The sequence below is a fragment of the Eschrichtius robustus genome, chromosome 10 (assembly GCF_028021215.1).
Source record: "Eschrichtius robustus isolate mEscRob2 chromosome 10, mEscRob2.pri, whole genome shotgun sequence".
Taxonomy (NCBI): domain Eukaryota; kingdom Metazoa; phylum Chordata; class Mammalia; order Artiodactyla; family Eschrichtiidae; genus Eschrichtius; species Eschrichtius robustus.
In genome coordinates, this window is record NC_090833.1 from 21,362,507 (window position 1) to 21,387,701 (window position 25,195).

The 25,195-nt window shown below is 37.6% G+C and overlaps 1 protein-coding gene across 2 annotated transcripts in view; it reads right to left on the reverse strand.

The window, feature by feature from the left end:
- Positions 1-25,195, reverse strand: part of KIAA1958 (KIAA1958 ortholog) — a 162,612-nt gene that overhangs the window by 61,884 nt on the left and 75,533 nt on the right. For both annotated transcript variants that reach the window (XM_068552600.1, XM_068552601.1), the window contains exon 2: positions 16,936-18,130. In XM_068552600.1, coding sequence (XP_068408701.1) covers positions 16,936-18,106 — 1,171 coding nt within the window. In that variant the 5' untranslated portion in view covers positions 18,107-18,130. The remainder of the gene's footprint in view (positions 1-16,935; positions 18,131-25,195) is intronic.

Genomic DNA, 25,195 nt, shown 5'->3' on the forward strand with positions numbered 1-25,195 from the left:
ACTGGTGTGAGGTGATACCTCATTGTAGTTTTGATTTGCATTTCTCTAATTATTAGTAATGTTGAGCATCCTTTCATGTGTTTGTTGGCAATCCGTATATCTTCTTTGGAGAAATGTCTGTTTAGGTCTTCTGCCCATTTTTGGATTGGGTTTTTTTTTTTTGATATTGAGCTGCATGAGCTGCTTGTAAACTTTGGAGATTAACCCTTTGTCAGTTGCTTCATTTGCAAATATTTTCTCCCATTCTGGGGGTTGTCTTTTTGTCTTGTTTATGTTTTCCGTTGCTGTGCAAAAGCTTTTAAGTTTCAATAGGTCCCATTTTTTAATTTTTGTTTTTATTTCCATTTCTCTAGGAGGTGGGTCAAAAAGGATCTTGCTGTGATTTATGTCACAGAGTGTTCTGGCAGGCGGATTCTTAACCACTGCGCCACCAGAGAAGTCCCGAGGAAAACTTTAAAAAATCATATTAGAGGAAAGGAATTTTAAGCAATTTAAAGACTCAAAGTTTGGGACTTCCCTGGTGGCACAGTGGGTAAGACTCTGCGCTCCCAATGCAGGGGGCCCGGGTTTGATCCCTGGTCAGGGAACTAGATCCCACACATGTGCTGCAGCTAAGAGTTCACATGCCACAACTAAGGAGCTGGTGAGCCGCAACTAAGACCCAGCACAACCAAATAAATAAATAAATATTTAAAAAAAAAAAAAGACTCAAAGTTTACTTCCCACCTATCCCTTCTTGGGAAATTATTTTATGAACTCCAGCAAAAAAAAAGGAGAAAGTAAAGGGAAACATGAAATCTAGGGAACAGTGGTTGCAACCCAGGGGAAAACTCAGAGTGGGTGAGATGGTTACCTTAGGCTTACATTAAATCAACTTGTCCAAACTGCAGCAGGAAGACTGAAGGCCCAAAATAGGAATCTTGGAGGGACCACACAGATATGATAAGAGCACACTGTTCTTTTGTCAAAGAGTGCTATCACAAATTTTAGGAAAACACACACAAACACACACACACACACGCGCACACACAAAACCTCCAAACTAGAATAATACCATATTTCATTGATTGTGAGATGCACTTCTTCACATTTTAACATCTCTGAAATTTGTCTCACAATTCCTGGGAATTATAGCTTAATTAGTAGCATGCTTTTTATTTCTCTGTGGAACATAAAATAATGGTACATCTTACAATCAATGATATTTCAGATGCAATGAAATACAGTAGTAGTAATAATAATAATAATAATAATAATAATAATGCTGGGACATACTTATTGAGAACTTACTCTCTGTACCAGGCATTGTTCTAAACCCTTTATATGGATTAAGTCATTTATCCACATAACAACCCTTAGGAACATTCTCCTTTCAGTGTCCCAGAGGTTGTGAAATTCATCAGGATGAAAAGAAATTCAATCTTAGAACACTAATAGCTATGAACAATATTTACACTGTCAAAATAATATAAATGGTGTTATTGGTTTTGAACGTTTAGAGTCAACCTAAGGATAAAGCAGAAAAGACTTAGTTATGGCCATAGAAGAGAATGAAAATATTGACAACCTTGTGAAATTAAGAAGATGGTAAGAAGGGAGGGGAGAACAGACGAAGGTAGGATAAGGACGCTAATATCTTCACCCTTAGGTTGAGAAAGCATATTTATTTCATCTTTCATTATCTTTAGTTTTTCTTTTGGTAACTTATGTGTTTTAATGGCATAACAATCAAATAATGGGAAGGTAATGAAACTGAATTAGATCATCATTTATAACAAGGAGTCTGTAGATATTTTCTGAAGTTGATAAATCAAGAAAAAAAAATCAAGAAACAGAAGTATAAAAAGTTTGTTTAAAATTTTGGAAGAACTGAAAATAGAAAGGCTCAAAAGAAGTTTCCTTTGAAGAGTGGGATCATGAGGTGATGAGAGCTGAGGCGAGACTGCTATTGTTCAGCAAATTTTATGGATTGCTGTGTACATGAATAACTTTGACAAAAATGAAGAACATTGAAAAAGGCAATAAAATTATTGTTTTTGTCTAAGAAAGCAATCCTATAGTTTCAAGGCAGTACTGAAGAATCAGCCTGATATGTGTATCATAACTGAAGTCAATAAACCACCTAAAAAAAACATGCAAAAAAATAAATAAATAAAAATAAACCACCTAAGATGCATCAATCAACTCAGATTTACTGTTCTCTGACCACTGTACTGATCACTGTTCTCACCTAAAATAAAGCTTAAATCACCTTGTAGCCACAGAAGCATAATTCATCATTTTTGCCATGTTATATAAATACTTCTTCTGGGTCTAATACACCCTTGGGAACACAAGCCATTAGTTACATAAATGAGATCTAGACTGAAAGAGAGGTACTGCTGGGCCTAAACTACAGTGGATCACCTGCATACTGCCCATCCCTGCTGTGACCCAAGGTGGTCAGGCAGCTCAATCTGTGAGGAGCAGGAGGAATCTGCTGCTTCTCAGAGGAAAACAGATACAGGGATGATGTCTGAAGCTAAGACTGCGGTACTCTGACACTGACTTGTCTGTCCAGGGGTTGTACATTATTTCATCTCTTCAGACCACAAGGAATGAATACCAAGGCTAGAAAATCAAGGTCAATGCCTCCTCAATTCTGAACTGGCGCCTAGCTTCCTAGCAGTCTTAGTCAAATCCAAATTCATTGAAGAGAATTATATTCTGAGGTTCACAGCAATTTGCTTGTCTGCTATATTTGGGTGCATTCTGCATATCAGGAGGTCTCAATTATATGTAGGTGAACTTTAAGTATATAAAAACACTTTTTACTTCAATGGTATAGTACAAAAAATGCTTCTATTTTAAAGAAATAAAAAGTCAACCAGGAAGATTTTCTTGTAAAATATTAAGACAAATGACACTTAGGAAGTGCAAGCACTGGAAAAAATGCTGATAAAACTAATTAACTTCTCAGAAAATTATGCATTTGTACAACAGAGAGCAATTAACTTGATTTTCTACTTTTGCCTTTCAGAAAACTAGTAAACAATTATATTTTTAATTCTTAAAGACAGATCACTAGTTGTCTGCAAAAATAAGCAATATTACAATTTTAATTTAACTAGGCTCATGTTATTTTTAAATATGTAGAAAGTGTCTTGAGTAAATTATATTGTGGAATGGGTTGCCTGTAGCCTCTGCACTTTTAATTTCCCTCTAAGAAACACTTGCCTTTCATTTATCATAGTGGTTTAATTGTTCACTTAACCACTTTTAGCCATATATCATCCTAGTCTTCATAAATATGTTATCTAAAGGCAACCAATTTAGTCTTAGAAAGCCACTCACAGTTTAACAGCATCTTCGTTCAGGAAATATTTTAAACAGTTTTAAAAAAAAATTTGGAATGTTTTGAGAGGGCAGGAGTTAAGGTGTCTCTCCCATTCAGAGTGCAGGCCGTATGTGAGCAAGAACCATGTTTTTGCCTTGTTCATTGGGTTACCTGCAGTACCCAGCCTGAACTTGGCACTTGGTAGGCTTCCAATGAATATTTGTTGAATAAATGGTCATGGCATGTTTCAGAACTCTTAACAGATGTTTCATCCTATATGCATAGAATTATGACTACATTGTAGATATATGGGTCCTGAAGACCTTTCAGCATTACCTACAACAGTGCTCTGCCTTTGGACACAGAATACGAGGGTGGCAACAGAGATCCCAAGAGGCCAAACACTCAGAAGTCATCAAGTCTAATTTCCAAATCATCTAACTCTGTTTCCTCCACTCTAATGCCTTTATTGTTGCCTCATTCGAGCATTTACTGCCATCTCCCATCTGGATTACTGCAATTAATAGCCTATAAAACAGTTCTAAGTCCCAGTCTCTACTTCCCCACTGCTATCAGTGTGATCTTCTAAGATAATGAACTGTGTCCCTCGGCCCCCCACGTTAAGTTTGTGACATCACATGAAAAGCCTTTCACAGGTGACTCCAGCCCATCTTTCCAGCAGCAACTCTCCTAACCGCTTTGAAATCTACGCTCACACCACACTCAAATCTTTGCTTCCCTGCGTACGTTCCTGCCCTAATTTAACGTCTTTGCTCATGTTGTTCCATCTACTTGAAATACTCTTCCCTGTGTCCCCAAAGGCTGAGTCAACTGCTCCTCTTATGTTCCACAGCATTTTATATACCTCTTTTTATACACTTGGAGTTGGAGTTGTTGGTTTGTCTGCTGCCTTCTCTACACAATGATATACTGGGTCAGGGAATTTGCCATTCATCTTTGTATTTTCACTAGTCCTGTCATACGGTTGATCTTGAAATAAATGTTTGATAAACTGAAGTGCAAGTGACTTGTCCAGATGCTTAGTAGAAAAAGAGACTTAGACACATGTTTCCTGTTTCTGATAAAGCGAATCCTTCTATTAAACCCTAGGTCTTTTTAAAAATGATTCTCAGAAAAAAATAATCACTTTAGGATATACTCTAGCAGCCTAAACTTTGGAAAAGTTATAGGCATGACCTAAAAATAAAAGAAAGGGAAGGGGAAGCAATTAGTGGTGTAGTCTTTTCCTACACCAAGACAAGCAGAGGTAGGGACCAGCGTGCAAAGCACCAACCCCTTCTCTCTTAGTTAACAAGCAGGAGACCAGGCTTCTTCCCCTGGAACTCCAAGCAAATCATCTAGTTTCTTTGTAACTCATTTCCTGTCAGTAAAATGAAGGAAACAACCTCTTCTTCATGCAACTCAAGCAGTGCTGATCCTGGAAATGAAAGTGCTATATATCCATAGATAATAGAGGACATTTTGTTTTTGTGGTTTTTATTTATTCCAACAGAAGAACTTTAAAAAAAAATTCTCCCATGACAACGTCACATCATAGTCATAAGGAGAAAAGCCACAGTGAAATTTGTGAGAATAATTCTCAAATTCTTTGTGCATAAACAAGTATACTGGGAGATAATGGTAGTAAAGTTTGCTCTCTTACCAAAAAACCCTCTATATTCAGTAAAAACAATAATGTCATATGCCTTCATCTCATAAATATTCCACAATCAACTTTATTTATGCTTCATGATCTATGTTTAAAAAGTAATCACATTTAGAAACATACAGAAAAGTATGCAGAATACTAAATTATGCTTACCATGAACCAGAGGGCTCTGTATGGATTACTTTAATCCTTATATCAACCCTAGAGAATAGATACGTTATTTTCTTCATTTTACAGATGATAAAGCTAAGCCACAGAGAGGTTAAGTGACTTGCCAAAGTCACCCAGAAAATGAGGGGCAGGGCTGGGATTTGCATCCAGGCAGCTGTGTGCCCAGATTTTCACAATTAAGCACTGTGCTTATATTGCCTCTTGTATAACACAAACTCATGTTCCTGCCAGATTTAATAAATGTTAATAATGTCATATTTGTTCCATGGTTTTAAAAGAAAATATCACATAAAGAAGATGTGGTACATATATACAATGGAATATTACTCAGCCATAAAAAGGAACTAAATTGTGCCATTTACAGAGACATGGACGGACCCAGAGACTGTCATACAGAGTGAAGTAAGTCAGAAAGAGAAAAACAAATACCGTATAATATTGCTTATATGTGGAATCTAGAAAAATGGTACAGATGAACTTATTTGCAAAGTAGAAATAGAGACACAGATGTAGAGAACAAACGTAGGGATACCAAGGAGGGGAGGGGTCAGTGGGATGAACTAGGAGATTGGGACTGACATATATATACTACTATGTATAAAATAGATAACTAATGAGAACCTACTGTATAGACAGGGAACTCTACTCAGTGCTCTGTGGTGACCTAAATGGGAAGGAAATCCAAAAAAAGAAGGGATATATGTATACATATAGCTGATTCACTTTGCTGTACAGCAGAAACAATACTACATTGTAAAGCAATGATACTCCAATAAAAATTTTTTTAAAAATTAAAAAAATAAAATATCACAGATATTCAAGTTTCCTGTGCACCCATTCTCATCCCTCCTCTTTCCCAAAGGCAACCACTATTATGTACTGATGCATCATGGGTCCTTCCAGCCCATGTTTCATAATTGATTACTGTGGTATGTGAGAGTGTAACATACAGTACATAGTAATGCCTGTTTGTTTTTTAGGTATTGTACTCTAAATATTATTCAGCAACTCCGTTTTCAAGATTTATCTATATTAATTAATGCAGATCTGCCTGATGCAAATATTCCATTGAAAAATACATCACAATTTATCTACTGACAGACACTGAGGTTGTTAACTGATTTTTTTCCTTGTTATCACAAAGAAAGTTGCAATGTATACCCCTCCATATTTCTCCTTTTATATATGAGGAAATTTCTCTAGGATAGATGCCTAGAAACTGAATGCCAAGGTTATATGATATGCACATCTTTAACTTTATTAGATACTATAAACTGCTCTCCAAAGTGGTTGTACCAATTTATATTCCCACCAGCATGTTCCCCATACTTTTAACAACGTCTGGAGTAAAAATTGAAAATTTTTGCCTTTCTAATGGTATCGTATTGTTGTTTTAATTTGCATTCCCCTGATAACCAGTGAGGTTGAACATTTTTCATATGTTTATTAACTATATGGGTTTCCTCTTATTAGAAGCGCTTCATTTCCTTTGCTCATTTCTCTACTGGATTATTTGACCTTTTCCCTACTGACCTGTGGCAGTTCTTTACATATTCTGTATATGAATATTTTTCGTTATGCACATTAAAATCATCTCATAGATTATTGCTTGTCTTTTAACTTTATGATATCCCTGTCCCAGCTAAGATTTTAAAGGCTGTCAGCATTTTCAATCTTTTCCTTTATGGTTTGTGCTTCTTTTTGTGTCTCATTTAAAAAACTGTTCCCAACACCAAGGCCATTTTGCAAGATTTCCTTCAAGCAGTTTTAAGTTTTATATTTCCATATTTAGATCTTTAAATGAGGTTTATTTTCATGTCTGATGTGACGTAAGGATCTAATTTTATTTTGTTCTACACGGATGACCAACTGTGCAATATCATTCATTGTCTGGTCCATCCTTCTCCCAACTGATTTGTGATGGCTCTATTTCACATACAGTTCACATATATGTGCAGGTGTGTTTCTGAGCTCCCTATTCTGTTCCATGGCTCTATGTGTCTATCTTTGTTGCCAAACTATTCCATTTTAATTACTACAGCTTTATAATAAGTTACATATAATAATGTTATAAATTATATGTTATATAAGGTATAGTGGGTTTTCATTACTGCCTTGGTAAAACGTTGGTGAAGACCTAAATACTTTGAAAAGACATGACGATATAGCCAATTATTTTTCTTTTCATAACAGAGTGACTGTACTTAATCTCATGTCTCCCTCCCATACTCCTTCCCCAGTATAGAAAAGAAGCCTAAAAACTAATTTAAAACCACAACTTCGTCTTTTCTAAGAACTGCAAAACAGGAAGGAAGGAAGGAGGGAAGTGCCCCTCAGCCAGAGTCTGGAGACCACCATCTCCAGTTCCTTAAAATCATTTTGATCACGCGAGTTCTACTATACATGATAAAACCTAAGACAATCCCCCCACCACCACTCTGAGAACTGCCCTTTGATCAGCTGGGGAGGAGGGGCTCTGTGACACTTAGGTAGGGGAGAGAAGACCCTGTGACACTCAAGTAGGGCAGTCAACAGCTGGTGATCTTCAAGTACAGAAACAATTGAGACCTGTGATACTCAGCAGAGGGGTGGAAGGTGCCTCCAAAAGCCTATTAGAAGGGGTGCTGCTGATAGTAATATCTGAAAGGGTTCACAGTGTTCAGTAACACGCTTAGGGATCTACAGCTTCATCAAGGTTTTGACCTGCTCTCTCTTCCTATGGACATGCAGTCCCATATCATAATGGGAGAGAGGGACCTGATTTCTTCCCTGTGCAATTAGGTGAGTGCAGTGTTGAGTGGAACAAAGTTATAGATTTTAAATGATGTTGCTAACATCAAGCAGTGAGTCCTGGAAACTCCTGGGAGCAGGTACCTAACTTTCCCCCTGGACACGTTCTCAACATTGACTACTTATCGACAGGATGACTACACGTGTACTATGCGCAAGGCATTGGGACTGAAGAGAAGGGTGCTTGGTAGCTCCATTAAAGTCTCCCTCAGCATTACAAGAGAAGGGGTACACGAATAAATTAGGTAAGCATCTAGTCCATTTACTTTCTTCTAAGAGGCCTAATGAAATGAAGCTCACTCCCTTTTACCAGATCTTACCAACCTTTCCACATTTTTACCACCCACTACTGATGTCAACTCAAGGGTGAAATTATGCAAAGAGAAAAAGAAATGGAGGGTAAAAAGGAAGAAAAGAAATAAAATATATGAGACAATATGAAATGTCAATGTGCAGATTTCCTAATATCCTCCTTATTTGGGCTACCTCCTGGTGATTTTGAAGGTCAATCTCTCTGTCTCAGGGGATCAAACTGAGAAATAGTAAAGAAATAAAATAGATCATTTCAGGATATAGTAGCATCATGTGAACTGACATGAGAAAGAATACACCTAAGAGAAAACTAATCATTCAAAATTAACTTTTAAGAAATACTCAACATTGTGTTAAGAAGCTCCAAATGTGTTTTCTCTCATTTTTCCAAAACTGCTCTTAAAGCCCATAGCCGAATGCAAAGGTACTAAGTACCTCCTTCTCATTCCCAGTTCAGTGGAACTCCCCACAATGCACATATTTCAGCAAAAACCCCCACTGGGAAGGGAGAGAAGGTTTAGGGCGAGAAGAAGCTATCTCTACCCCTCAACATCTTACGGGTTGCTTACAGTTTGTATAGCAAGATAGCACACATTATAGGGCATACTGTATTAGTGGTTACTTACCAAGGGGCTATTTATTTTAGCTAAAAATATAAACCTAGTGATAAAAAGAAAATTATTTTATTTTTCATGCAACATCTAGGAGAGGTTAACACCTTTCCTGGGTTCAGAGGTTATTATATTCCTCCAGCTTCTTTGTTTAAAACAATGAAAGCCCAGTCTAGCTAGTTTAGGCAAGAAAAGAACTTAATAAAGGCCACACAATCAGGAAACCAGGTTTAGAGGTGACCACGCCACAGATTTGTGCTGTTGGAGACAAATCAGCCACCAAACTCCAGCTTGGGCTTCTAACGGTGGAACACTGCTCCTGCTGCCTCTAGAAACTGGACTGTATTTACCAAAAACAGATTCTTCTAGGTACTTCTTCCTTTTTTTTTTTGGCTGCACCGCACAGCATGTGAGATCTTTTTTTAAAATTTATTTTTGGCTCTGCGCGGGCTTTCCCTAGTTGCGCTGAGCAGGGGCTAATCTTTGTTGTGGTGTGCGGGCTTCTCATTGCAGTGGCTTCTCTTGTTGCGGAGCACAGGCTCCAGGCGCACAGGCTTCAGGAGTTGTGGCACGCAGGCTCTAGAGCGCAGGCTCAGTAGTTGTGGCACACGGGCTTAGTTGCTCCGCAGCATGTGGGATCTTCCCGGACCAGGGCTCGAACCCGTGTCCCCTGCATTGGCAGGCAGATTCCTAACCACTGTGCCACCAGGGAAGCTCCCAGCATGTGGGATCTTAGTTCCCCAACCAGGGATCGAACTCATGCCCCATGCACTGGAAGCATGGAGTCAACCACTGGATCTCCAGGAAAGTCCTAGGTACTTCTGATTAGAGTCTAGAGTGAGTGCATTTGACTGGCAAAGTTTCAGGTCACTAGACTGTGCCCTCACTGAAATATAAACTTGGAAAAGCGAGTTTCCGGCCTCTCCAATGGGGAAGTGCAGATATACAAAGGAGGGAATTCTCTCAAAGGGGAAGAGTGTTCAAGTCACAGTGCGGCCAGAGGGAATAACAATGTGCCCTCTAATGTGGAACCTGCATTTCCTAAATCCCTGCTTCTCAAGCTTCAGTGTGCATATAGATCACCTGGAGATCTTGTTAAAATGCAAATTCTGATTCTGTGGGTCTGGGGTGGGACCTGAGAATCTGCATTCCTAATAAGTTCCCAGGTGAGACTGGTCCATAGACCATTTTAGTAGATGAATAGATGTTACTGCATAAAATCAGAATCTATTATGCTTGACTATTCAAGAGTATTGAGCACAATCTAATAATGGCAGCAATGATGATGACAATGAAAATATTAATAATGGTGGAAACTATTATTTATTGAATGTTTATCACATGTCATGTACTCTCTTTAGTGCTTCATCTATACTTTCATTTGGTTGTCAAACAATCCTGTGAGACAGACATATTATTACTTTTCAAATGAGGAAAATGAATCTCAGAGAAATAAACTGACAACTAAGGTCACAAGGCCAGTAGGAGGCAGGGCTGGGAATCAACCTAGGCATGTCTGATCCCAAACTCTGAGTGGCCAAGCTCTAAAATCTCAGTGCCCAGCAGTGCCTGCCAAATCAGTCCTCAGATGAGCACCCCTTTATGAAAACGAGGGAAATGATGGTATTAACTGAGCCTGAATTTTAATTTTGCCTCTCTTACCTTTCAGAATTTATGTTGCAGGTCTTCCTGCAGGAAGGTACAGGAAAGGGTGTGGCTAAGAAAGCAAATTTAGTCTTGTTCCACCTTGTAAGAAGAGGCATATATTTCTTGTAGGATAAGAAAATATATAAAATAATGTATGCATGTATATGTATGTATACATATGCATATATATACAGACATAAAAGCATGTGTTTACTTATACATATTTCTATCCCTTATATTAGAACACTGTTCTAGTATATCTAGTCTTTGAATGACACATATAAACAACTCCTCTATCTGCCCACACAAAGAAAACTAAATGCTCAAAAAAACAAACAACAGCAACAAAAACCCACCCCACACAAATAGTAGTAGATGTTTCTGGTGTGCTGCCTCTTTCAAGATTAGAATCCAGAATGTCCCTGGAAGAACGCTCCCACCTGACCCCAACTCTCAGCTGTGGGGTCTACTTAGGACTGGTCTCAATACAGTTCCCAGGGTATGAGCTTGATGCTTCAAAGACTAATTCGGGGGTTAGTGGGAAGGCGGTGACACAGGCTCTGTCTACTGCTAGGCATGAATCCCAGCAACACTTGGCAACCACCTCGGGGACCACGCAGGGATCAAGTATCTATAGGTGAAGCTAATACAGAGGAAGCTAAGACGAGACATGGTAAGAGAGAAACTATAGACATTGTTTGAACCCTGGATAAAAGCTCATTTGAAGATGTGTCCTTCGACTATAACGTACTTAATTGTCTTTATACATTTATTTTAACTCAGATCTTGTTTCTGACAAGAGAAACCATTGTTTATTTGTGTCAACACAGACCAAATAACTAGAATATGCAACTTAATTTTTAAAACCTCACTGAACTCAATTTTACATGAGTAGGTTTCAAAAAGTATTCTATTAAATGCTTTAGACTACAACCATTTTTCTCTGAATGCATTGTTTTATAGAAAATATAATCAACTAGTAAAAATTAGAAGAAAAAAGATAAAGAGATTAAAAAAACCCCAAAACTGAAAATCTAGAAATAGACCCAGTTATAAACAAAAATGTGATACATAAATCAATTCAGTGTACAATGGGAATTATTCAGTAAGTGATGTTGGAACATTTGACTACCTATAAAAATAATGAAGTGAGGTTCCACCCTAAAATATACTCTGATTGTAGAGTTAAAGGTAAAAAAAGAAAGGAGACAGAAGGGGAGGCGAGGAAAAGAAAACCAAAAAACAAAACAGAAGACAATATAGGAAAACATTTATTTGATTCAAGACAGGAATTCCTAAGCAAAATGCCAAAGGCAGAAAAGATGATAGCTAAGTAGACAGATAGGTAGGTAGAGGTTGAAAGAACAGCCTTCATAAAAATTAAGAAAATCCATACCTCAAAAAATCCCATCAACAAAATTATATAGAAATTAATGGTGGACTCCCCTGGTGGCACAGGGGTTAAGAATCCACCTGCCAATGCAGGGGACACGGGTTCGAGCCCCGGTCCGGGAAGATTCCATATGCCACGGAGCAACTAAGTCCGTGCACCACAACTACTGAGCCTGCCCTCTAGAGCCCGTGCTCCGCAACAAGAGAAGCCACTGCAATGAGAAGCCCACGCACTGCAACAAAGAGTAGCCCCGGGCTTCCCTGGTGGCGCAGTGGTTGAGAGTCTGTCTGCCAATGCAAGGGACACAGGTTCGAGCCCTGGTCTGGGAGGATCCCACATGCCGCGGAGCAGCTGGGCCCGTGAGCCACAATTACTGAGCCTGCGCGTCTGGAGCCTGTGCTCCGCAACAAGAGAGGCCGCGATAGTGAGAGGCACGGTGTGCGCACCGCGAGGAAGAGTGGCCCCCGCTTGCCACAACTAGAGAGAGCCCTCGCACAGAAACGAAGACCCAACACAGCCAAAAATAAATTAATTAATTAATTTAAAAAAAAAAAAAAAAAAAAGAGTAGCCCCTGCTCGCTGCAACTAGAGAAAAAGCCCGTGCACAGAAATAAAGATCCAATGCAGCCAAAAAAAAATAATAATAAAAAATTAATTAATTAATAAAAAAATTAATGGTAAAGTGGGAAAATGTATTTCCAATATACATGGATATGTATTTCCAATATATATGATAGACTATGAGTTAATATTTCTAATATATAAAGAACACATATGAATCTATTAGAAAAAGATAAAGATGTAGATTTTCAAAAGAAAACACATATATTACAAATGTGAAAAGCAAAAGTTGATTGCTTGCTACAATAAGACTTCTGGGAAAAAAAGGTGACTAATAAAAGGGGTTCTCCTGCACTGTTAGTGGGAATGTAAGTTCGTACAGCCACTATGGAAAACAGTACGGAGGTTCCTCAGAAAACTAAAAATAGAATGACCATATGATCCAGCAATCCCACTTCTGGTAATATATCCAGACAAAACTATAATTCAAAGAGATACATGCACCCCTACATGCATAGCAGCACTATTCACAACAGCCAAAACATGGAAACAACCTAAATGTCCATCGACAGATGAATGGATAAAGAAGACGTGGTACATAAATACAGTGGAATACTACTCAGCCATAAAAAAGAACGAAATAATGCCATTCACAGCAACATGGATGCAACTAGAGATTATCATACTAAGTGAAGTAAGTCAGAAAGAGAAAGACAAATACCATATATCACTTATATGTGGAACCTAAAATATGGCACAAATGAACCTATCTACAAAACAGAAACAGACTCATAGACATAGAGAACAGATTTGTGGTTACCAAGGGGGAGCGGGGAGGGAAAGGGATGGACTGGGAGTTTGGGGTTGGTAGATGCAAACTATTACATTCAGAATGCATAAACAACAAGGTCCTAATGGATAGCACAGGGAACTATATTCAATATCCTGTGATAAAGCATGATGGAAAACAATATAAAAAAAGAATGTATACATGTGTATAACTGAGTCACTTTGCTGTACAGCAGAGATTAGCACAACATTGTAAATCAACTATACTTCAAATAAACATGGGGGGGTTTTTGCACAAAATCATAAAAGAAGCTGTGTGTATGTATGTATATTTAAGAAATATACACATAGAAACCCAACTCATGATGCAATAAAAATTTAAATTTATGACAAATGCTCCAAATTTACATAAAAATCTCAAAAATTAACGGAATCTAAACCACTGCAAGATAGTCAATAATTCTTCTAATAATGTATGTCCTCTTTACTCATGACTGTTTGCTAAGATTTGAGTTGAGCATTGTAATAGGGCTGACATGAAAATTAATAATTTTATCCACACATTGTTAACATTTTATAACTTTGTGAGTTTAGTTCTAAACAGAAATAAGAACGGTTTTCCAATAGGGAAACAGATTTTTTTTTTGCCGCACTGTGCATCTTGTGGGATCTTAGGTCCCTGACCAGGGATTGAACCCGGGGCCACGGCAGTGAAAGCACCAAGTCCTAACCACTGGACCACCAGGGAACTGCCAGGAAATAGAATTTAAATGACATCAGTAAAACTAAACAAAATGGAACAATTTCTCTTTGTTTCTGTCTGCCTAGTCATTTGTCAAATTATTTATTTTAAAAATATTATTCAAAGATATGCAGTATTTCTACAATGATTTGATAAAGACTCAAGGTTACACAACATCCATTTTAAAAGTACCTGATGTTGCTTTTAGCTAGTTTTTTCAGAACCTTTCTTCTTTGCTTAGTCCTAAGTATGCTCTACATATTAAGTGCTTAAGGTCCATTTGTACATATTCATTCACATACATTTGGATGTGCTGGATTCTAAATTTTTTTAAAAACCTATGTTTAAAATAAATTTATTCTAATATAAATAAATATGCAAATAAATAAGTAAAACTTTTAGAGCACAGAGCCTAGTTCGGGCTCTACAGAACAAAGGTAAATTATAAGTTAATTTTATATATCTCTCATAAAAGAAAAGTATCAATCAGATTTTTATTTGTCACATTGATGTTTCCAGTCCAAATAGTGTTTCTCTAAAGCTAATAATATCTTAGCAATATAATATCCTTCCACAGAACAATGGATCAAAACATCAGGATCATTCTTTAGGAAATTCCTATTACAGTTAGTTTGAGCCTCAATGTCTCATTTACTATACACATACTAGCGGACTAATATCCACTAGGCAGATGCAAGGAAATCTTTCAACTTGTTTTTGCAGGGATAAATTATTAGAAGGATATACAATACAAACAACAGTTTTACTAAGCTGTTTTGCTATACTGGACCACTTTGTAAAATACATTTCTGAATTCTACCCTCAAATATAAATTAAGTGAGAATGCAGAAACTCTGTCAGGCTGTCTCCTATTTTACAAAAAAAAGGGGGGGAGGGGGACAAATAAATAAACCAAATTCACAACTATTTAAGTGAAAAGGTACTACTTACATCCGATATGTATCAAGAGTTAGAGTCTTAGTACAAAGACTTTCACAAGCCTAATAAAGATAATATTGTGTCTAATGATGTGAATATTGGCCAAAGACGACGCTGTGATTAAGTGATTGAATTAAAACTAGAAAGGAAGGAAGGAAGGAGAGACAGCCCAGGGAATGGGAGAGAATATTTACAAGTCGTATTTAATAGAAGACTTACAACCAGAATCTATAAAGAACTCTTATAACTCACCAATAAAACGACAACGTAACTAGAAAATGGGCAAAGGATCTGAATGGATTTTTCTCAAAAGAAAGATATACAAATGGCCAATAAGCACATTAAAAAATATATAGTCATTAGGGTAATACAAATCAAAACTACAGCAAGTTACTACTTCACACACCCAGCAGGATAATTTTTTCAATGGAAAATAACAAGTGTTGGTGAGCATACGGTGAAATAGGAATCTTTTAAAATTGTTGGTGAGATTGTAAAATGGTGAAGCTGCTTTAGAACACTGTTTGGCAGTTCCTCAAACATAGAGTTACCATATGACCCAGTGATTCCACCTCTAGGTAGCTGCCCAAGAGAAATGAAAATATATGTCCACATAAAAACTTGTATATAAATGATATTAGCAGCATTATTTACCACAGCCAAAAAATGGAAACAACCTAAGTATCCATCAGCTGATAAAGGAAAAACAAAATGTGGTCTATCCATACAATGAAATAGAAAGGAAAATAACACTGATAGACACTACCACATAGATTAATCTTAAAAAAATTATGCTTAAGTACAAGAAGGCCATCACAAAAGGCCACAAAATAAGAGTCTATTTATATGAAATGTGCACAACAGGCAGATCCATAGAGACAGAAAGTAGATTAGTGGTTGACTGGGGCTGGGAGGAGGGAAAGAATTACTGCTAATGGGTATGGGGTTTCTTTCTGGGGTGATGAAAATATTTTGAAATTAGATACTAGTGATGGTTAATAATAGCCCAGATTAAATAAATACTGAATGTTAGAATTACAGAACATTTAGAATGTTAGAATTACAGATAGGGGCCTCACATAATAATTTCTTTCTCCTCTCAATCCATTCCAGTTAGGTCCATGTATTCCAGAAATGCAAGTTATCTGATTATTATAAATTTTGAGAGAAAAAATAAAATACTTCTTCCAGATATATTTGTTGCTTTTTAAAAAAACTTGTTTTAATCTGCCACACCAACTAAAATGAATAAAGTGCTAAATTGGTTCAAATAAATAATATTGAAAAAAAATCAGGTCTATTTTTATCGTATTCCTAAACCAACATCATTTTGGCTTCAAAGCAGTAACCAAAGGCTTCCCTGGTGGCGCAGTGGTTGAGAATCTGCCTGCCAATGCAGGGGACACGGGTTCAAGCCCTGGTCTGGGAAGATCCCACATGCCGCGGAGCAACTGGGCCCGTGAGCCACAATTACTGAGCCTGCGCATCTGGAGCCTGTGCTCCGCAAGAAGAGAGGCCGCGATAGTGAGAGGCCCGCGCACTGCGATGAAGAATGGCCCCCACTTGCCACAACTAGAGAAAGCCCTCGCACAGAAACGAAGACCCAACACAGCCATAAATCAATAAAATAAATTTTAAAAAAACAAAAACAAACAGTAACCAAGAGCATTAAAAAAAACTTTCAAAAATAACTTTACTTATAAAAATTCAGCTTAAGATCAGATACAAACCTTAAATACAGCCATGCAATATCAACAGCACAATCCTACAGCTGTCCTCTCAGCCCTGAGGTACATCGACCGGATAGATGGCCTTACTTCAGATGACTTTCCTTTACTGTATCACCTGGATGTATAATATTTCATTATTTCTATCTTTCTGAGAATAATAAAGGCCCAAATTCTAGCAAATTGAGCCAGTGGTTTTAGGAGTGCTGACGGCGCAGAATTCTCTGATGTACGTGGATGAGGGACTCTGTCACCTCACGTGCCATACCTGGTATGCACTGTGCCGTGGCCTCAGTGGTTATGGTCGGAGCAACTGGGGGCTGCTGCTGACTGGAGCTCACTTCTGGCTCTGTGTTAACTGAGGGAGAAAGGGCCACCTCACAGGAGGAGACCTGGCTGGGCAGATGGGACAGGAACTCTTCAGAAGCAACTTGCTCATCCTGTCCAGGCAGCTGCAGGGCAGACAAAGGGATGCTGATCTGTTTGTTAGGATGGGATGTGCTCACCGGCATCTGTATGGCCACCTGCTGGTTGGTGCCATGGGCACCAGTGGGTCCTCTGTTTGGTGAAGCCAAAGATACCCTAGCAGTCTTCTGGACGATTGGTCTGGACATCACAGAGGGGGATGCAGACACACCATGTGGGTCTAGCTCTGTGCTGATGGCAGATGTTACATGGGGAATCAGCTTAGCAGACCCTATACAGGAGGGACCAGCCTGAGTCTGAGGCTTAGGTTTTGCCATCTGCGTCAACGAGAGGGCTGGTCCATCTACCCCTCCGGTCAGCTCTGCATTCGCCACAATATAATAATCTTCAGGAATCTCCTGTTTGATTTTCTTAATGATCACATCACTGCTGCATTCATCAATCATCTGAGCCTGGGAGCTTGAATGGAGAGAAGATGGGACTATTCCAGGCCTTTTTCGAGCAATGCTTTGAGGCCTTTGGGTTTGGGGTTCAAAGTCACTATCCTCATCTGTAACAGAAGACTCACAAACCATGTCAAACAGAGTGTTTTCATCTTCATACTCTTCAACAGCTTCATCCAGTTCAGAGGGCTCACTGCAATAAGAGAAGTCACAAGAGTCTCTGGTCCGATTACAGTCTAGCTTTGCTTTCACTGGTCTCCCAGGGTACCTTTCAACGGGGCTAGTTTGTGTCTCAGAGGGCACTCCAATTATACTGGGACTATCAGAGTTAAAACTTCTGTTATCCTGGAAACAGACCCTTTCTTGGGAGCCAGCTCTGCAAGTAGCTGTCAGTGGCCAGTGATAAGCATGGCCCGCACTACAGCCCCACATTGCTGTCAGGTTCCCATGGGAACCTTCCGAAAGCAAATGTTTCAGGTTTGGAATGAGGCTGCAAATGGTCCCATGGCTGTGGGCCCAGCTGACCAATTTGGATAGATTCTCAGATGAGGTATGAAGGCAATCCTCCATGTTACAGGATCAGCAGTGTCTTTCCTAAAGGAAAATAATCAGAATAAGAAGCTATTATTACCCAAGATATTCCCATATCTCAATCACTTCAATTTCCTTAAACTATGATCATGTGGCATTAAAAAAATATACTTCAAAACTGTATCCAGTTAATATCACTGCATATGGGCAGAGACTGGAAGAGAATACAGGAAAAAAAGTAAAAACAATCGATGGTTTATGGCTGTGGGACTTGAGAAATTTTTTGTTAATTTCCTTTATTGTTATAATGTCTACATAAGAAAAAAAAGTGAAAGAAAAAAAAAAAAGCAATAAAAAAGAGGTGAGCTTTTTTCATAGTACATTTTACTTCCAAAGTCACACAGAGAGAGGTTCAGTCAGCCCTGTAATAATAAAATGTGTGTATTATTTGTATTAACCAGGAGGATGAACTTCTAACTTCACCTTCTGCTACCATAAACTTCATTACTAGAGGCAGGGCCACCAAAGGCTTAGATCCATTCTAGGATGGATGTCAGAGAAGGGAAATCTGGTTTTCTGCTGGGCACCAGAAAACAAATGACACTACTGGGAGCCCAAGAAGAGAATGAGGGGCTATATCTGGGAAGTGGGGAAGAAAAGTCTTTAACAGAGATGGGAAAACAGTCCGGGAGGGGAGCCACTAGAGGCCCCTGCTGGGGTCAGGGGCACAGGCAGGCTGTAGACCAGAAGCAAGGATGGGTAGGCCGGGTGCCAGCACCCTAACCAAATCTTAGGAGTAGGCTTCCCACCTCCTTGCTGTCTGAAATTCCTGAAACATTGCCTTTATCTCACAATTTAGAGGTAAAAACATGCATCTGGTGTATTTTACCATCTGAGGTTCCTATACGCCCAAGCTGGTATATAATCAACTACCAAAGAGGAATGAATCATTCCTTATTGGGAAGAGGTCAAAAAGAATACTTGTTATGGGTCCTTGACTGGGTAAGAGTGAGGACAACATGATGAAAAAAAAAAAGTAAAGAGGCACGTGGAGTCCACATGTGATTAGAAAGGTTTAATAAGGCTCTGTCAAAAGGGACATCCTGGGAAGAACTAGGGAGGAAGGAACAAGGATCTTTTTTTCTTGAATTTTTGAATTTTATTTATTTTTTATACAGCAGGTTATTAGTTATCCTTTTTATACATATTAGTGTATATATGTCAATCCCAATCTCCCAGTTCATCACACCACCACCACCACCACCCCCCGCCACTTTCCCCCCTTGGTGTCCATACATTTGTTTTCTACATCTGTGTTTCTATTCCTGCCCTGCAAACCAGTTCATCTGTACCATTCTTCTAGAGGAACAAGGATCTTGATGTGTGTTCCTTGGTCATCTGCAGCTGTGGGTGACAAAAGGTACCTCGCTGGAAGTGGGCTCTGCACTAAGGTGCCAAGGTCCAACTGCAATGCCATGTGACCATGCAAAAGGGCGCATATGAGCCACCATTCTCTGCCCTACCTCCATGGCACACCATCAGTAGAGTTTGGTAAATTCAAATCCTTTAACATGTTTTGTAACATGTGTGATATGGCCTCTGTGATACGGCCACGGCTATAGTCAACCTCCCGACCCTCATTTTCTACTACTACTATGACCTTTTCCCATATTTCCTGTCTCCTCTCTAAACAGTTTCTCACCTCCACTGGGCCTCTAAAAACTCATTCTTTGGCTTGATATGTAGCCTTCCTCTTTCTTCACCTGGAAAACCCCTTCAAGACTGACCTCGGGACCACCTCCTGTTGAAGTCTTTCTAGATAACTCTTTCAGTCTCAGAGATTTTAGATTTTCTTCCTGTACTTCCATTATCTCAAGAAACTTGGCCTTTGCTGTACTGTTATCAACTGACATTCTTATCCATTTCCCAGACTTGACTGAGCATTACCTGAGGACAGGGACTATGATATAATTTTTCATTCATCAATGAGGACCTACTTAGGGATACAGAAGTTAATAAGATACGGTCCTGCTCTTGAGACCTTATAATCTATTGCTGGTGCTGAATAAATGAATGAAGAGTGAATGAATGAATTTATAAATGCTGGCAGCACCATCAACACTAACAAAGTAAACATATAAGATCCTCAAATAAGAAACAAGAAATTTCCTCCTATGACTTTTATTGTAATCATTCAAGGGATTAGAGGATTTTCTCCCCAGTGGTGTAACCAAAACCCGGCTGTCTTGTGTATGTAGGACAGTAATACATGAACAACCAGATTTTATGAAGCAGCACAATAAATCAAAAGGACAGGGACTAGTGTGGGAGTCAAGAACTTCAAATTTTCGTCCTGGAACTCCTGTCTGTGGCCTCAGACAAGCCACTAATTATCTCTAAGCTTAAAATGACAGGACTATAATCTTTATGTTTCCTTCGTACTCTAGCAATTTAGGAACTTACTTCATTTATATTCCTTTCATATAACTTTAAAGTAGAAATGCAGAAAAACAGAAAGACTGGGGGGGGGGGTGTTGATGTTTGTTTGTTTGTGTGTTGTCTGCGCCGCAAGGCTTGCGGGATCTTAGCTCCCCAACCAGCAACCGAACCTGAGCCCGCGGCAGTGAAAGCACGGAGTCCTAACCACTGGTCCACCAAGGAATTCCCTGATGTTTGTTTTTTGAGCTTTCCTAACATATCTGTTTAGTTGGTATGGCAGAGACTGCTGTTTGCCTACCCAGTATCCATTCTCTCTTATTCATTACAGAGTCCCAATCTATTGGGGCAGCAATATGCTCACCTAAAACATATTTCCCAGCTTCCTTTGAAATGGGAAATCTCATGACACCGTTCTGGCCAATAATATGTAAACGGAAGTCACTGGGTGGGGCTTCTGCAAAAGCCCTTTGAAGCACAGACTTGTCCCAGTTTTCGCCTTTTTCCCTTTGTCCTTCCCTTTCTTCCTGCCTGGAATAAGGACATGATGGCTGGGCCTGCAGAGGCCATCTTAGAAGCATGAAATAAGGACTTAAGGATGGGAGAGAATAGCCAGAGGAGCTTGGTGACATCGTGGAGCCACTGCATCAGCTCTGAACTGCCTAAGATTCCTTGTTACTTAAGGGAAAGATAAACCCCTGATCTTGCTTAAGCCACTGTTGTTGAAGTATTTGATTACACACAGCTGAACTCAACTACTAACTGATACACAAAAAATAATACATTCACCTCTGGTTTTTGAAGCCTTAGAGCAGAATCCTTCATTTTCTTTGCACTATACTCTAGGTTTCTCAGACTGGATTCCACAAATAAATCTTGGGAGGGCTACAATTTTATGGCATAATGTTTATAATTGTTTTCATTTTTATCATAATAAAAATACAATTAATATAAGCATATTATGAATCATCTAAATCTTATATCTAAGTATCACCTTGTAATTTTAGTTCCCCTTTGCCTCTGTATCTATACTCATATTAGTGTCCATAATCAACTAAAGTGACATCACTCAACTTCCAATTTGTTGGGAAACCTGTTCATGCTGTATTCTTTTTAGCAGATATAAATACAAAACTACTCTTCTGCATTAATAATTTTCAAATGAAAAGTATTATGATTTGACATCATGAAAATGGCATATGTAATGGTGAAGCAAAACACCTCTTTAAATGTCACAGGCTAACGAGAAAAGAAATAAATGATATATGCTCATAGAAAAAAATCATATACATTATGGCACAATATTTGAATGAAGTCATTGTAACAGTTCAAACTGTAAAAAATGTGGCAGAATCAAAACACAAAATTGTATAAGCCTGAGGAAGTCAAAAGTACTTACTGTCCAGGTAAAAGCTACTATACAGTAGTAAAATAGTAACTTTGCTGAAGACCCGCAGCCAGAAAAAATTATAATTAAAATAAAAGGCAAAGTGGATAAAACTTTAAATTTTGTTAAAAGCTTATCCACTTAATTCTATAATAATCACCAACCTTTAAGAATCAACAGGTAGTAATCATAAGTCACTTTTATTACATTATGAAACTTACTAGCAATCTCATGAAGAGGCTCTTAAACTTTTCTTGAGTACCCTAAAATGAAAATATTTTTCCAGTATTACTATTAATATAATTCAACCAGGCAACCAATGTTAACTGGTAGCTATGAGAGCATAATTAGCTAATATTTAAGGTACTTAAATGGATTGAGTCTAAGCTGACAAGGATAGCTATCAATATACTGCAATATATTCAAAGTTTAATACAAAACAGAATCAACCATAAGACAATCAAGGTACTTGCAAACGGCTGAGAATAAGTACAGCTAACCCTTGAACAATGTGGGTTTGAACTGCGCAGATGTACTTAAACACTGATATTTTTCAATAGTAAATACTACACTACTACACAGTCAGTGGTTGGTTGAACCCTGGATACAGAGGGCCTACTATAAATTATACACGGATTAACTTGGAGTTGTTCAAGGATCAACTGTAGTTTCCAGGATCTACTAATTTCCTTCAGCAGTCTGATGATAAGCTCTATGCTGAAAAATAATGTTTCTTCTACATTTTCAAGAATAGAAAAATAACTTCAGATAGGATTTTCCCACATTTTATATGGGCAATGATTGGATTAGACACTAAGCTTTACAGAATTATCATGGGACATGTCATTAAAAATTGAACCTCAAGGAGGCCTGCCTAGCAGAGTGTAGGTTAAGTATGAGATTTGATTATCCTAAATCAGCAAACAAAGCTATAAAGTTATCATCACCACATTGTATGTTAACTTAGGCAGATATTCTATGCATTAGTATTTATATTGTTAAAGTCAAAATCAGAAACATTAAATACAGAATCAGACTGTCTACCATTAAACCTAACATTAATTATTAGGTTTCAGAACAACATAAAACTATTATTATATCTAACATTCACTTAACAATTACTGATTGCCAGGTACTACTCTAGGACTTGACATATCAATAATCCTAATTATATCAACAATCCTAATAAATTAGGTAACTTATTATCCTCATTTTACTTGGACAAAGTAATGGTAGAGCCAAAATTTGAACTTCAGTCTTAACTCCAGAGCCCACACTGTTAATTAACATACTATACTGCCTCCAGCATTATAATAGTAGAAAGATATTGTCTCAAGTCTGGTTCTCTTATCATATTAATGTTGTTAATTTGAACTTATGGTTTTGCAGTTTTACTTTAGTTGAATTTGTATGTCTGTTTTGATTTACAGGTTTATTAGATGTATAAGCATATATTTTATGTATAAACATATTTAAATAACATCATGATAAAAATGACTTAAAGCCAGCACTAGGTATAAAGAAGGTTCATGAAAATATTTTTCTTTCAAAAGTTTGAGAAAAACTATTTTTTAGAAAAAAAAAAAGGTATAAAAAAATTATGTCGCTTTTCCAAAGCCTGACAGTGAGCTACCAGTCAAACACCATGAATATCTAGTTGGCTTTCACCTGACTTCAGTTACAACAATTTGCCCCACAGTTCTTATAGTCTCTCTCTTTATGAGGTTCTGAACCTTTTAAAGGATTTGTTGTTGCTGTTGTTTTAATACCACTAAATCTTAATTACTGAGGCATAACAAAATGACACAAGAAGAAACAGAAAATCTGAGTAGCCATTTATCCATAAAATAAATTGAATTAAAAAAAATCTTTTCCAAAAAAAAGATTTCACTGGTAAATTTTATCACTCATCAAGGAAGAAATAATACCAAAATTATGCAAATATTTTCAAAAACTAGGAGGAAGAGGGAGCACTACCCAACTTGTTTGAGGAGGCCAGCATAACCCTTAATACCAAAACCAGACAAAGATATTACAATAAAGAAAATTATAGATCAATATTCCTAATTTGATGCAAAATCCTTTAAAGACATTAGGAAGCTGAATCCAACAATATATAAAATGGGTAATACATCATGACCAATCCCAGGAATGCAGACTTATCCCAGGAATGCAAGGTTCGCTGTTTATTCAAAAACTAATCAATATAATTCAACATATTAACCATCCACTGGGGGGGGCCTATGATCAATTTCAATAGATGAAGACAAAATATTTGACAAAATTTTAAATCTATTTATGATAAAAACTCTTAGCAAACTAATAATAGTAGGAACTTCCTCAAACTGATAAAGTACATCTACAAAAAGTCTACAGCCAACATCATACTTAATATAAAAGACTGAATTGTTTCCTCCCAAGATCAGGAATAAGGCAAGAACGTGCTCCCTTGCATCATTTTTATTCAACATTGTACTAGATGTCATAGCTACTGAAATAATACAATAAATGAAAAGGAAGAAAAATTAGAACAGAAGAAGTAAAACTTGTCTATTCGTAGATGATATGGTTGTTTATGTAGAAAATTCCAGAGAATTCACAAAACAACAGCTAGAACTCATAAATAAATTCAGCAAAGTAATAGGATACAAGATTAATATTTTAAAAATCATATACCAGCAACAAAATATTAGAAAATTAAAGTTTAAAAAATTATATTCAAAGTAGTGCCAAATGTATTAAAGACTTAGGAACAAATCCAAGATTTCTATACTGAAAACTACAAAACACTGCTGAGAGAAATTAAACATGACCTAAATAAACAGAGATATATACCATATTTGTAGACTGGGAAGATTCAATATTGTTAGGTTGGTATTATTCCCAAATTGATCTATATATTCAATGCAATTCCAATCAAAATTCTAGCAGGCTTTTTTAGTAGAAATTGACAAGTCGATTCTAAAATTTATATGGAAATATAAAGAACTTATAGAATAACTAAAGCAAAGTTCTAAAGTAAGAATAAAGTAGGAGGACTCACTCTACCTGATTTCAAGACTTAACAATAATTTCCAGCTACAGTAATCAAGATCGTGGACAATAATTTCCAGCTACAGTAATCAAGATCGTGGGGTACTGACAAAAGAATAGACACATATATCAATGGAACAGAGGAAGTAGCCAAAAATAGACCCACACATATTTGGTCAATTGATTTTTGACAAAACTGTAAAGGTAAATCTTTCCGACAAACAGTGTTGGATCAATAGGATATCCATTAAAAAAAAAAAAAAAAATCAACC